The 13,447-nt window shown below is 41.9% G+C and overlaps 1 protein-coding gene across 3 annotated transcripts in view; it reads right to left on the bottom strand.

Annotated features, from left to right (window-relative positions):
- abca2 (ATP-binding cassette, sub-family A (ABC1), member 2) overlaps positions 1-13,447 on the bottom strand; it is a 178,220-nt gene that overhangs the window by 130,070 nt on the left and 34,703 nt on the right. For all 3 annotated transcript variants that reach the window (XM_034171301.1, XM_034171302.1, XM_034171300.1), the window contains exon 2: positions 4,763-4,856. In XM_034171301.1, coding sequence (XP_034027192.1) covers positions 4,763-4,856 — 94 coding nt within the window. The remainder of the gene's footprint in view (positions 1-4,762; positions 4,857-13,447) is intronic.

The raw sequence follows: 13,447 nt of genomic DNA on the forward strand, positions 1-13,447 counted from the left end.
CAGGTTTTGAGTATATTTCTTATTGTTACATGGGAAACAAGCTACCAGTAGATTCAGTAGATTCTCACAAATCCAACAAGACCAAGCATTCATGATATGCACACTCTTAAGGCTATGAAATCGGGCTATTAGTAAAAAAAAGTAGAAAAGGGGGTGTTCACAATAATAGTAGTGTGGCATTCAGTCAGTGAGTTCGTCAAGTTTGTGGAACAAACAGGTGTGAATCAGGTGTCCCCTATGTAAGGATGAAGCCAGCACCTGTTGAACATGCTTTTCTCTTTGAAAGCCTGAGGAAAATGGGACGTTCAAGACATTGTTCAGAAGAACAGCGTAGTTTAATTAAAAAGTTGATTGGAGAGGGGAAAACTTATACGCAGGTGCAAAAAATTATAAGCTGTTCATCTACAATGATTTCCAATGCTTTAAAATGGACAAAAAACCAGAGACGTGTGGAAGAAAACAGAAAACAACCATCAAAATGGATAGAAGAATAACCAGAATGGCAAAGGCTCACCCATTGATCAGCTCCAGGATGATCAAAGACAGTCTGGAGTTATCTGTAAGTGCTGTGACAGTTTGAAGACGCCTGTGTGAAGCTAATTTATTTTCAAGAATCCCCTGTAAAGTCCCTCTGTTACATAAAAGACATGTGCAGAAGAGGTTACAATGTGCCAAAGAACACATCAACTGGCCTAAAGAGAAATGGAGGAATATTTTGTGGACTGATGACAGTAAAATTGTTCTTTTTGGGTCCAAGGGCCGCAGACAGTTTGTGAGACGACCCCCAAACTCTGAATTCAAGCCACAGCCCACAGCGAAGATGGTAAATGGACTGCATTTATATAGCGCTTTTCCATCTGAATCAGATGCTCAAAACGCTTTACAATTATGCCTCACATTCACCCCGATGTCCGGGTGCTGCCATGCAAGGTGCTCACTACACACCGGGAGCAATAGGGTATTAAAGGCCTTGCCCAAGGGCCCTTAGTGATTTTCCAGTCAGGTGGGGATTTGAACCCATGATCTTCTGGACTCAAGCCCAACACCTTAGCCACTAGACCATCACCTCCCCTGGCCGATATAAGCCCTTTTCAAAGTACTCACTATCGGCCGAAATTTTGCTGATAATTTCTCAGACAGAACAGTTACTCAAATAATGTTTGTGTCGGCAATGTATAATGTCCTTGCACTGTTTGTCTAGTAGATGGAGCTCTGACTCCATTCAACTGAGAGCTGCTTACACCCCTGCTTAAATGTGTTCATCACCGGCCCCCGTAGTTCGCAGTCACACTGCACTGATCGGCTGACAAAAGCATACAAGTAAGTTAAACAATATGAGGACAAAGCATCAGCTTTTAGCTCATACCTTTTTTGTTAAGGGTCCAAAAAAGAACATTTTATTCATTTAAAAAAATAATAATAATGATAATATCGGCTGATTTATCGGCTATTGATAAATCAGCCGATTTATTGATTATCTGCATTTTTTTTCATCCAAATATCGTTATCGGCATCGGCCACAAAAAAATCCATATCGGTCAGGCTCTACACAGGATTGCTAAAAAAGCAGTTTGAACATAATAGTTTTGAGTTTGTAGCGTCAACAGCAGATGCTACTATTATTGTGAACACCCCCTTTTCTACTTTTTTTTTTTTTTACTAATAGCCCAATTTCATAGCCTTAAGAGTGTGCATATCATGAATGCTTGGTCTTGTTGGATTTGTGAGAATCTACTGAATCTACTGGTACCTTGTTTCCCATGTAACAATAAGAAATATACTCAAAACCTGGATTAATCTTTGTAGTCACATAGCACTACTATTATTCTGAACACTACTGTATATATATATATATATATATATATATATATATATATATATATATATATATGTGTGTGTGTGTGTGTAAATTTGCAAAAATAAAAAAAACACATTTGGATCACGCTGCCATTATGGGGTGTTGTGAGTAGAATTTTGAAGGGAAAACTTAATTTACTCCGTTTTGTGATAAGGCTGTAACATAAACTGCGGAAAAAGTGAAGCGCTGTGAATACTTTCTGGATGCTGGTACCAGAATACCAGCTGTATGCTGGTATCACTTTTGCCTGGTCCAGTCATTGTGGGACTTGGTACCAAGTCACATTTGCACCTGGTTATGCTTCAGAAAATTTTAGTGAATATTGCAATCATATAAAACTGGATAATGTGCATGACTAAGCATGTTCAGAAAAAAAGTGAAAGAATGAATGGATCATTGGCAATTACTTATGAACAATTTTAAAATTGGTACTTAAAATTCAAGGGTACCAATAATTCTGACCAAGATTTTATCACCTGTTAGGGCTGGGTACTGAACTTCGGTTCTTTTGTGGCACCGACTAAAATGCTTCGGTAGTCAGGGTTTGCCTTTTAGAATAAATAGTTGTGTGCCTTAAGAGCACCAAAATCTGAAAAGTTTGGTGCCCCTCAGAAAACTTCGGTGCCAAGCCTACCACCTCGCAGCATAGCTGCGAAGCAACTAGGGGGGTCTGGGGGCATGCCCCCCCAGAAAATGGTGATATAGAAGGATGCAAATGGTGCATTCTGGTGATATCTGGGGCAGAATTGGGGTGAAATTGTAGGAGGGAATTTTTGTGTTTTTGGAGTAATATTTTCTGAAATTTAGAAATTTTCTAACCTTGTCAGAAGCTGAGATGACCCCATGCCAATATGCACAGGCAGATTGGCATGGGGTCATCTAAGCTGTCGATGTTTTATTAAACATCCAGCCCATTAACAATTATGACTGCCATGAGTGTTGAATACACTTGTAGACAGAATCTGAGCCAGAGTCAGAGTCTGAGTCTACATTAGAGGTTCCAGCTGTATGGGCTGCAGCAGGATCACCAGCAGCCTCTTCATCAGCATCCACTGCCACTGTCACAGAACCAGAACTAGTGGTAGTGGCAGCAACCTGCACATGGGTGTCCTTGAAGGCTGGCTGCCTAGACCTCTCCCCTGATGACAGGAAGAGGTTGCCGCATGCCGGCTCCGGTTGTCAGTCAAGTTAACATGACGGACCTTGATCACACGGAGCAAGTTGTTGTGGAAAGCTGACAAACGTCATGAGACGTTCCCAATTCGGGGAGTATCATTATTTGCTGCAGGAGCTGCATCAGGATGACGGCCACTTTCAGCGGTCCTTCTGCATCTGCAGGACCCAGTTTAAAGACCTCCTGTGCCGTTCACACACGCACATGTAAACAATAAAAAAAAAACAAACAAACAAACAAAAAAAAACTCTGCTGCTTGCTGTGGGGCTGCTCCTCGCTCTTCCCCCAAAAACTGTCATAATTGTGTTTAGAAACCAGTCACCATTTGCTTTATTATACATCTGTGTAGTTAATAAATAAAAATAAAAGATCTTCACGGACGATTCGCTCGCGCACATAAAGATAAAAAAAAAAAAAAAAAAAAAAAAACTCTCCACTGCCTGCTGTGGGCCTGCTCCTCGCTCTTCCCTCAAAAACTCTCATAATTGTGTTTAGAAACCAGTCACCATTTGTTTTATTATACATCTGTGTATAATAAAACGCGGCATTACAAGCAGAGGAGAAGAACATTTTTTGATGATGTTTTGTGTATGTGTAAGTCTCAGAAAGACGAATTCTGCGCAAATTTTGTCCAAATTTGATAGATTTCTGTACAGTTATCGAATAAAAAGGTGGATTCCAGTCTGGAATGCAAGTCTAGAGAGTTGTCTGCCCGCCCCCAAAGTAGGGTGCCACGGGTTCCCGGGTAACCGCTAAAATCGAACCCTGTCGGTAGTCCTGATTATTGAAACATGCCTCATCTTTCGGTGCCAAGTTTTGGTACCCAGAGGTTAATCATGTGCAATAAGAGTGGCTCCCAACCGTCCTGCTCTCTGCATTTAAGTCTGCCTTTGGACGTTACAGAGCATGAGCAGCCTGATTCAAAATCTCCACAACAGGACTCCGCTTCAACTGCAATTTAATACGTGCATCTCTTGGAAGCTTAAAGCAATGAAGCACTGTTCTGACCCACTGCTTCGTTGGTTCTTTGCTTCGCTGCTTTCAAAAGCGGCAAATCCGCTTCTTAACCCCTCTCAAAGCCATTAAAATATGTCAATCGTGAATCACTTTTGTGTGGATTAAAGTCACTAACTGGTACAAGACACAAGAATCGTCCTCCGTTCCATTCTCACTCTTGAAACGCTGTGCGGCAGGGGTGCTGAATTCGGCACAACACCGGTCAGAATTAATAACTTCAAAGCGAATCACGTTTAAATCAAATGACACCTCTTTCCAAACATTGTAATACAAGCAGTAAACTGCAATCAATCAAAACCTTTTTTTCCTCTTAAAATGAGATGTACTGCGCTGACGTGCAGCAGCGGGCTGAATTCAGCTCAGATGTATGGCAAGATATTCCTGCCAAAATGTCTGAAAGGAAATGCTTTTGACAAAAACTACAGAGTGCTTTCAAGTGTTCGTTTGCACTGGAAATTCTGTTGTTTATTTTTTCTGTAAGAAAACTGTTTGGAGTGGAAAATTACCAAAGATGAAAAATAAAAATCAAGATTTGTACTATGTGTAATGTAATTTTCTTTTTGTTAGAATTGATCTTATAAAACTGGTATCAAATAAAGTATCGTTCAGGAACTGGTATCGAAATGAAGGTATCGGTATTGGCACATGTATCGAAAGTTTTGACTGATACCCAGCCCTACCTGTCGTTCCTTTCTCGTAGAGTGTCTAGTTACCTTCTTTGACAGAGATAGCTGGCTTCTTCTGCCGGAGACCCAGGAGGATGAAGAACAGGACCAGCGGGATAAAGATCTCAAAAGCTAGCACCCACTGGAGAAAAAAAAAAGAGCAATAAAGTGATATTAGTTTATTTTCACTGATTCTAGCTAATACCAGCTCTGGTTTCCAGGCCGTTACAATGCAGACTTCAGTCATGGCTCTTGAACATCCAGAAAGCATTCACAGCACTTCGCTTTTTCCATATTTTGTTATGTTACAGCCGTATTCGAAAATGGAGTAAATTCATTGTTTTCCTCTCAAAATTCACCTCACAACACCCCATAATGACAACATGGAAAAAATGTCTTTTTTTTGCAAATTTATTAAAAATAATAAATAAATCCTTATGTACCCATGATTTAATTGTTTTTTTTTATTTTTGCAAATTTATAAAAAAAAAATAAAATAAAATAAGTCATGGGTACATAAGGACTCACACCCTTTCCTCAATACTTTGTTGCTGCAGCTTTGGCAGCAATTACAGAAATCTTCTTGAATATGATGCCACAGCAAAAAAAAATGCTCTGGAGCAGGATTTCATGCAGGATTGCTGAATTCATCTTTCCCTCAATCCCGACTAGTCTCCCAGTTCCTGCTGCTGAAAAACATCCCCACAGCATGATGCTGCCACCACCATGCTTCACTGTAGGGATGGTGCCTGGTTTCCTCCAAACTTGACCCCTGGCATTCACACCAAAGTGTTCAATCTTTGTCTCATCAGACCAGAGAATTTTGTTTCTCATGGTCTGAGAGTCCTTCAGGTGTCTTTTGTCAAACTCCAGGTGGGCTGCCATGTACCTTTTACTAAGGAGTAACTTCCACCTGGCCACTCTACCACACAGGCCTGATTGGTGGATTGCTGCAGAGAAGGTTGGTAAAGAAATCGACCTTAATTGATTTAAAGCAACTTTTGTCATTTTTATTTATTTCACTCTTCTAAATGGAGACTATACAAATCTTATCATTAGTCAAAATCTTTACTGACATGTTAAAACATAAAGGTGTACATACAAAATGTACAAGGTTATTCCATGCTAAATAATAACCACTACAACTAACATGTCCCACTATCGGTATGGAAAATGTTAATGTTCAATATTTGAAAGTATTTTAGTCCTATATGGTATGTATTTAGCCATATGCAATGTTCAGGCTCTAACGTTCGGGCTTCCTTCTTATCATAAGAAGTAGTGTCAACACCCAAAACGTGAATCAGCTGCAAATCATGAATTATCCGCAAATCGTTAATCGCAAAACGGAAATACTGAAAAAATATCTCCCAAAACGCGAACGCAGATCTCACAAAATGTGAATATCATTCATGATTTTATATATATATATATAAATAAATAAAACACATACACACATGTTGTTGTTCATCCGGCTACTCCCGGTTTTGTTTGGGGTCGCTACAGTGGACACAGCCAGATCCGCATTGGTAATTGGCACAAGTTTCACGCCGGATGCAACTCCAGTTTTACCTGGAGAAACACACACACAGCCGCTGGTGTTCCAAAGAGGTCTCCCATCCAAGTACTAACCAGATCCTGCTCTGCTTAGCTTCTGAGATCTGACGAGATCAGGCTGACGCAAAAAAAAAACAAAAAAAAAACATTTTTTTTAATCGTTATATTTTTTAATTTTAGTGAATTGGTGAATTCTATTGCTCATTCTATGACTTATTTTAATGATTAAAAAAAATAAATCACTAAAATTCAATTTTTGCACATTTTTCTAAACTGAGTGCTGTAGTATAACGAGCAGGAGACCAGTGATGTGTTCAGTAAATTTGGTGACACCACACCTGAATTTATTGAATATTTTTCTGGTGTCTTGTTTTTGCAAGTTTTCCTGCGCTTCTGTTTCTTCGCCGTCTGCTCGTTCAGATCAATATTACTTTTCCAGCTCAGAAGACAGCGCATACGGATGAAAATAAGGTTTTAGCTTGTTGTCTGCCTTCCTGAGGTTAGAAACTGGTGTTTCTCTACAATATTTCTCTTAAGATTATTGGGCCATTTACCGGAGGGGGAGATTTCTGTCCTCCCCGAGTTTGACGTCTTCATTACCGTTTGACAGGTGGACCGCCCCAGTCGAACTCCTCACCTGACATTGTCCCCGGAGCAGGACACACCCAGCATGGCTGAGCGCTTAACACCAGAAGCAAGAGCTGCTCCGATCACCTCCGCACCTCACCTGTTGTGAAACCGGCCCCATGCCAAAAATTAAACAATAAAAAAAAAAAAAACATTTTTGCAGTGATAGGGTTTACGATCAAGACTTCCTGCAGTAACTGATCCACAAACTGAAAATATATATCATGGATGATAGTCACGTTTTGTGAGACCCACGTTCATGTTTTGTGAGACCTGCATTCACGTTTTAAGAGGTATTTTTTTCAGTATTCACGATTTGTAATTAAGAGCTTGCGGCTAATTCACGATTTGCAGCTGATTCACATTTTGGGGGTTAACAAGCAGAGACAGAAAAGGCCTCCATTCACGCATGACTGAGCAGGACCTTGCTGGAGATAATCCGTTAACTAGCCCACCTGTGATCTTAACAGGCCATTACTGACTTGAGATTCTCAGTCATCATTTGTCCAAGTAACCATAATTGCCATTAATTAATGGTAGTGATTCCACAATTCAATGATGTTTTGACTACTGATTCCTTAAAAAAAAAAGAAAAAAAAAAATCAGTTTTGATGATGTTTTTGATTTTATTTACAGTGATATAAATCATGAATTAAATCAGCCCATTTACATCATGCCGGCCCTGCTGCAGCGATGGTTGTCCTTCTGGAAGGTTCTCCTCTCTCCAGAGGAATGCTGGAGCTCTGACAGAGTGACCATCGGGTTCTTGGTCACCTCCCTGCCTAAGGTCCTTCTCCCCTGATCACTCAGTTCAGACGGGCGGCCAGCTCTAGGAAGAGTCCTGGTGGATCTGAACTTCTTCCATTTACAGATGATGGAGGCCACTGTGCTCATTGGAAACTTTAAAGCAGCAGAAATGTTTGTTCCCTTCCCCAGATTTGTGCTTGGTTTGTGCTCTGACTGTCAACTGTGGGACCTTATATGTAGACAGGTGTGAGTCTTTCCAAATCATGTCCAATCAACTGTATTTACCCCAGGTGGACTCAAATTAAGCTGTAGCAACATCTCAAGGATGATCAGTGGAAACAGGATGCACCAGAGTTCAATTTTGAGCTTCATGGCAAAGACTGTGAATACTTAGGTTCAGGTTACTTTATTGATAACTGTAGGCAGATTTGTGTTGCAGTCACAGAAAGCATCCAACATACAGGACAACCCTGACACACAGAAAGACCTGACACAGACATAAAAGTGCTAAGAGGCACATTCATTTGACCACAGCTTGTCAACCACCTAAAATGGTGCAAAATCTGCTATGATGATTTATTCATCTGAATAATGGCAGCTGGAACAAAACGCTTTGTTCTACACTTCGAGACTGTAAAGCTCAGACCAGAGGGGAGAAGCTGGGATTCCCTGTGTAGAGGGTGTGAGCGGCCATTTATAACAGATTTACTGATCCTCTATAGCTGCCTGGTGCACAGAGACTCTGGGCTAAGCTGTGGTTCCCCAATCAGCTTCCCTGACCACTTCACAATCTGCATCAGTATGTTCCTCTCCTTCACTGACAAAGCACCGTGACACTAATGAATAAGACAAAACAGATTCAACAAAAGATCGATAAAACAGTGTCATGGTGAATTTGTCAGTTAAAAGATGACAGCTTTTTAAACAAAATAGGCGCTGAGGCCCTGTTCTGCATACAGCTTCATAGTTGTTCTCAAAGTTAAGTTTATAGTCTCCCAAGTACCTTGGGAGTATGATTTATGTAAAATGCACAAACTGAATGCATCGAGTGAATGGAGGCTTTTTCTGTCACTGCTGGTTAACCCCCAAAATGTGAATCGGCTGCAAATCATGAATTATCCGCAAAATGCATCAAATGCACCAATTCCACCTTCAGACCCTTAATGACTGTGGCCTCAGGTGTACAGGGGTTTTTTCTGAAATCCACAATCATATCTGTAGTCTTTAAAATATTGACCTGAAGGAGCTCTGTGAAGCTGACCCCCCAGCCACGTAAAAAAATCCAAGCAGACACACTGAGTGCTTAGTGCTTTGTTTGTGCCGATTTGTGCCATTAAAATTTTCATTTGTGCTGTTATGGTTTTTGAGATATTAAAGATTATTTTTTAGGTCATTCAAAGGTCACCATCCCCTCAGCTTGTGCCAAAATGAACCAGACTGGTCTACTTCTTTAGTGCTTCGTTTGTGCTGGTTTGTACTATTAAAATTGTCTTTTGTGCTGCTTTTGGTTCTGAGATATTAAAAGTTTTATTTTTGCATGAAGACGGCGGGACATGCACAGCACGAGCAGGCGAGTGCGCCACTGCTGCATTCATGTACTGTCGGAAATTACAGGGCTTCTTTTGCTGTTTCAAACTCAGTAGTGATTGGAAGGAGCGTGGTTTCCATTTTATTTTTGGTAAAATAATTCATCATATCCAGACAAAAGATTAATTCTGGCCCATATAATCTTCCTGGAGACACATATCAGTCTCCAGCAAGCTACACATATACTTACTTCAGTCTTTTGCACATTTGCAAGTGAACGTACACCCATTCAATTTTCAAAAGCTTTAGTGAGCTCATATAGCAGGGGCGGTGCGTCACCCATGTGAGATGTGTTATAGTAACGTGCAGCGTTACTGGATCTGGAAAAGATGCCCGAGCCACCTCAACTGGCTCCTTTCGACGTGGAGGAGCAGCGGCTCGACACCGAGCTCCTCACCCTATCTCCAAGGGAGCGCCCAGCCACCCTGCGGAGGAAACTCATCTCGGCCGCTTGTACTCACGATCTCGTTCTTTCGGTCATGAGCCAAATCTCATGCCCATAGGTGAGGATCGGAACGTAGATCGATCGGTATATCGAGAGCATTGATCCCCCACTCGGCTCTCTCTTCACCACAACAGTCCGATACAGCGACCGCATCACTGCAGATGCTGCACCGATGCGGCGACACAGGAAAAACACCTCCGTGTTGATAACCATTTGTAAAATCCAGGCGGCTTTTGATGGCTTTCAGTGGAGTGAGTATATGGGAAATTGTTTAACAGCTGGACATGTTCCAACTTGTCCTTAAGGCTTCCAACAGAGATGTTTTTCCTGTGGCGGAGCGTCGCGGCGGCTGCGAGCCGACGCTGCAATCCGTCCGCACGTCTTTCATTAAAAAAAATCTCCTTTAACAGTGGAATATCCGGATAAAATGCTGAAACTGACTTCTTCTGAAACTTCTCTGTTCTCTCACGATGTCCTGGATCAATAGAGCCTGAAATGTGGAGGTTTTCAGCTTGAAACAGGCTGACGACGGTGCCTGGGAGCGCTGCGTGACGTCCCGCACCGTGGGAAGTCCTTAAAGCGACAGTATCACCTCAAAATCTCTCATCAGCCGTTAAAATTTTCACCGAAAACCAGCTTAATTTTTCGAACCGTGTCCACTTCGATGTGCCTCACAGCTTTAGAAAAAATTTTAATCAAACAAAGCGCCAGTCTCTCAGCAACTTCTCAGACAAAGGAATTCTGACGAGGGGCTGGACGACTCCTCCCACAAGGAGTGCTCACAGGCGAATGACGTCACCGACAGGCGTGGAAAAACTCACGCATGTGCACGAGGGTTCAAGCATGTCTGACGTAAAAACATATGAATGAACTCCATATAGTTTTTGAAAAAAAATAAAAAGGACCTATACTTTATTGACAGACCTCGTATGAGCATTTGGTGGTGTTTATGTATGGAGATATATACGCTCACGATTGTAGAGCATTTGATTGCATTTCCTTACAGACAATCACAACCATGAGTAAATAGACAATCAACCAAGTCTCTGCTTCTTTAATTCCTCTGGGGAAGCTGGCCTGTGGTTGACACTCCCTGTGTGAATCTGGTGATAATACAGAACCAGCAACTAAACAAAGATCAATTTTAATGTCTCCTTTACAATGAGACTGAAAAAAAGGCTTTTGATTTGGAAAACTGACTTTATGTGAAAAACTGAACATACTGATAACCCAAACATGTAACTGTAATAAACCAAATTATGACTAAAAATATAGCTACAAGCAGAAACTAATAGGGTCCAAGCAACATGGCAGCAACAGCACCTGGAGCAATGGATTTAACAGGGCCAATTTCTTCCATAACTTGTCAAGTTTAACAAACAGTGGTCATTCACATAACAACCCAACAATGCTCAATCTACTGTGTATAACACAGCATGTGGTTGTAGCGTTTCTTTTTCAGATGGTGTTGTCACGCCATTTGTCAAGTCATCATAGAGCTCCCACACACAAGGAGCTCTCCTGCAGCATGCAGTGTAATGCAGTGTAATGCCCCAGACCTTGGTCAAGCTTCCCTGGAAAGCAATGACTGCCCTCAAAGTGAATGCCTTTCCTTGGAGAACAATATTGGAGGGAAATTCATTCAAGGAAAATCCTGTTTGGCTCGCAAGGTCAGTGTCAATCCATGTTATTTCTCTAATGCTGTAGCTGTGAGTAACTGTCCCTGCACAGAGCACATTTCCTGAGTTGCTGTCTGCTGTTTTGAAATCTGATGGACACTGAGAATGATTCTGGATTGGCCTGAGGCAGGGAGACTCAGGAAGGCGGAGTCCTTCTTCCACAGCAGTGTCAAACTGAGCCACACAAGAATCCATCAGGACAGAAATGGCAGGAGAAACAAGTGGCACTTCCTTTGTCACTCCTTTGCTGAGACAGCAGTACTGTGAAGAGCAGTGTTTCATGAGATAAACACATGAAACAGTTCTCATTGTGTTTGTAATGACAGTAGAGATGTTGCACTGTGTCTTGACTTGGAGAGCACCAGACCTCAACGGGACTGCTTCAAACATTGAACTAAGCAGCTCTGCCCTCTATGAGTATGTCTGTTGGGTCACACCATCTGTGGCAGTGGCTGTCACCAGCTGCAAGACTGGGTTGTCACTGTCTTTCTTAACAGCATTTTGAAATGCAGAGCTGTCACAGAAAGCACAACATAAGCACTGAATAAAATTCATCAAATGCACAGGTCTTCAGCACAGAGACAGGTGATTTGCGAAGTCTAAGAGGCTGATGAAGGTTTCCATTTTTTAAGTAATCCCACCTTCACTCTTTTGGGCCCAAAAGATGGATCTGCATGGAGCCATTCAGTGCAAGGAGAGAGGTTAGAAGTCCTCTTCCCTTTTTGGGTGGAACCACTAGGCCCCTCCAGTTTTTGACTGCATCGTCATCTGCTGGAGGGATGTTTGTGGCAGCATCAGATTGCACAAAAGGGTGAGGATCCATTTTCATCTTGTCTCCTGCACTGTGGGTAGTCACGGATGGTGGAATGGCTTCTGTGACCATAAGATCCCATTACTGTCTCATCTTTGTTGATTTCTTTTGCAGAACAAATCTGCGTATTTCCTTCAATGAAGGAAAGATGACAAGCAATGAAGCGATCAACTCGAACAGGCAAGTGTTCATGTTTGAAAAGGCCATGTTTTATATTTTTAAACTCTGCTTCAACAGTGGCTGAGCTTGCTGTGATGCTGGTGCTTTGGAAGAGAGGAACCATTATTCCTGTCCAGAGTGGTAAGTAACTTGCAAGTCCTATTATATGGGGAATAATCTCAGGGAGGAAGTCAATATTATCTTGATCCCTGTTAGCTGCAGCAAGTGACCTGCTCTCCTCGCATATTTCTGTTACCCACTGTCGTAGGTCACTCTGGATCTCATCACATCCACATGGATCCACTTTCTCTGTCTCTTCATCTGGAATGATGATGGTGTCTTTTGCAATTTGGGCTTTCAGATCTTTCTTGCACCTTTCTGATGCGAGAGAACTCCAGAACTGCCGTCACTCTCTGCCTCACTGAGGGCAACAACAGTGATAGCACGTAAGATCTGTTTTGTATGGTTCAAGGATTGTGACTGAAGAAGCTGTGCTAAGGACCTGACAAAGAAGTCTTTGACACGGTGTGTTTTGTTTTTCAGGCAGTCCCACCGGCAGATCATCTTGATGCAGTGTGAAACATAAACTCTGACAAAACAAGGGGGAACTTTTGCAGACTGGTTCCCACATAAGACATGAAAGCATTCGTTAACATAGGTCTTCAGATCAGGATGAGGAGGGAAAGTCTTGACAAGAGCTCCAAGAATGGCCAGAGAAAAGTCACTCACAGCTTCCTTTGGAACAGCTGCACGAATCCATTCTGTCAACCAATTTGCAATGGCATTAACGTTGCGCCTCTCTGACAACATTTGCACCATTTGGACACTGGAGCAGTTGTGTGCTGTCAGAACGCCTTGATACAAGAAGATATGGCCAGATGTACCATTTGATCTGACCAGTTTTCTCACAACTAAGCCAGGTGCATCAAAACACACTGTTGTGAGATGTCTTGGACAATGTCTTGTATACATGCAGCTGAATTTGACTCCAGTAGTGACAGAAAAACCTATCCAGTCCAATATCTCTAAGGCTACCACTGTGTTGCAAAGACAGAATAGGATCTTTGTCCCATAATTCCAGATCATTTTTCTCTTGTTTGGCTTTTCGCAGGGTGGCCAAA

The sequence above is a fragment of the Thalassophryne amazonica genome, chromosome 5 (genome assembly GCF_902500255.1).
Source record: "Thalassophryne amazonica chromosome 5, fThaAma1.1, whole genome shotgun sequence".
NCBI classification, from domain to species: Eukaryota; Metazoa; Chordata; class Actinopteri; order Batrachoidiformes; family Batrachoididae; genus Thalassophryne; species Thalassophryne amazonica.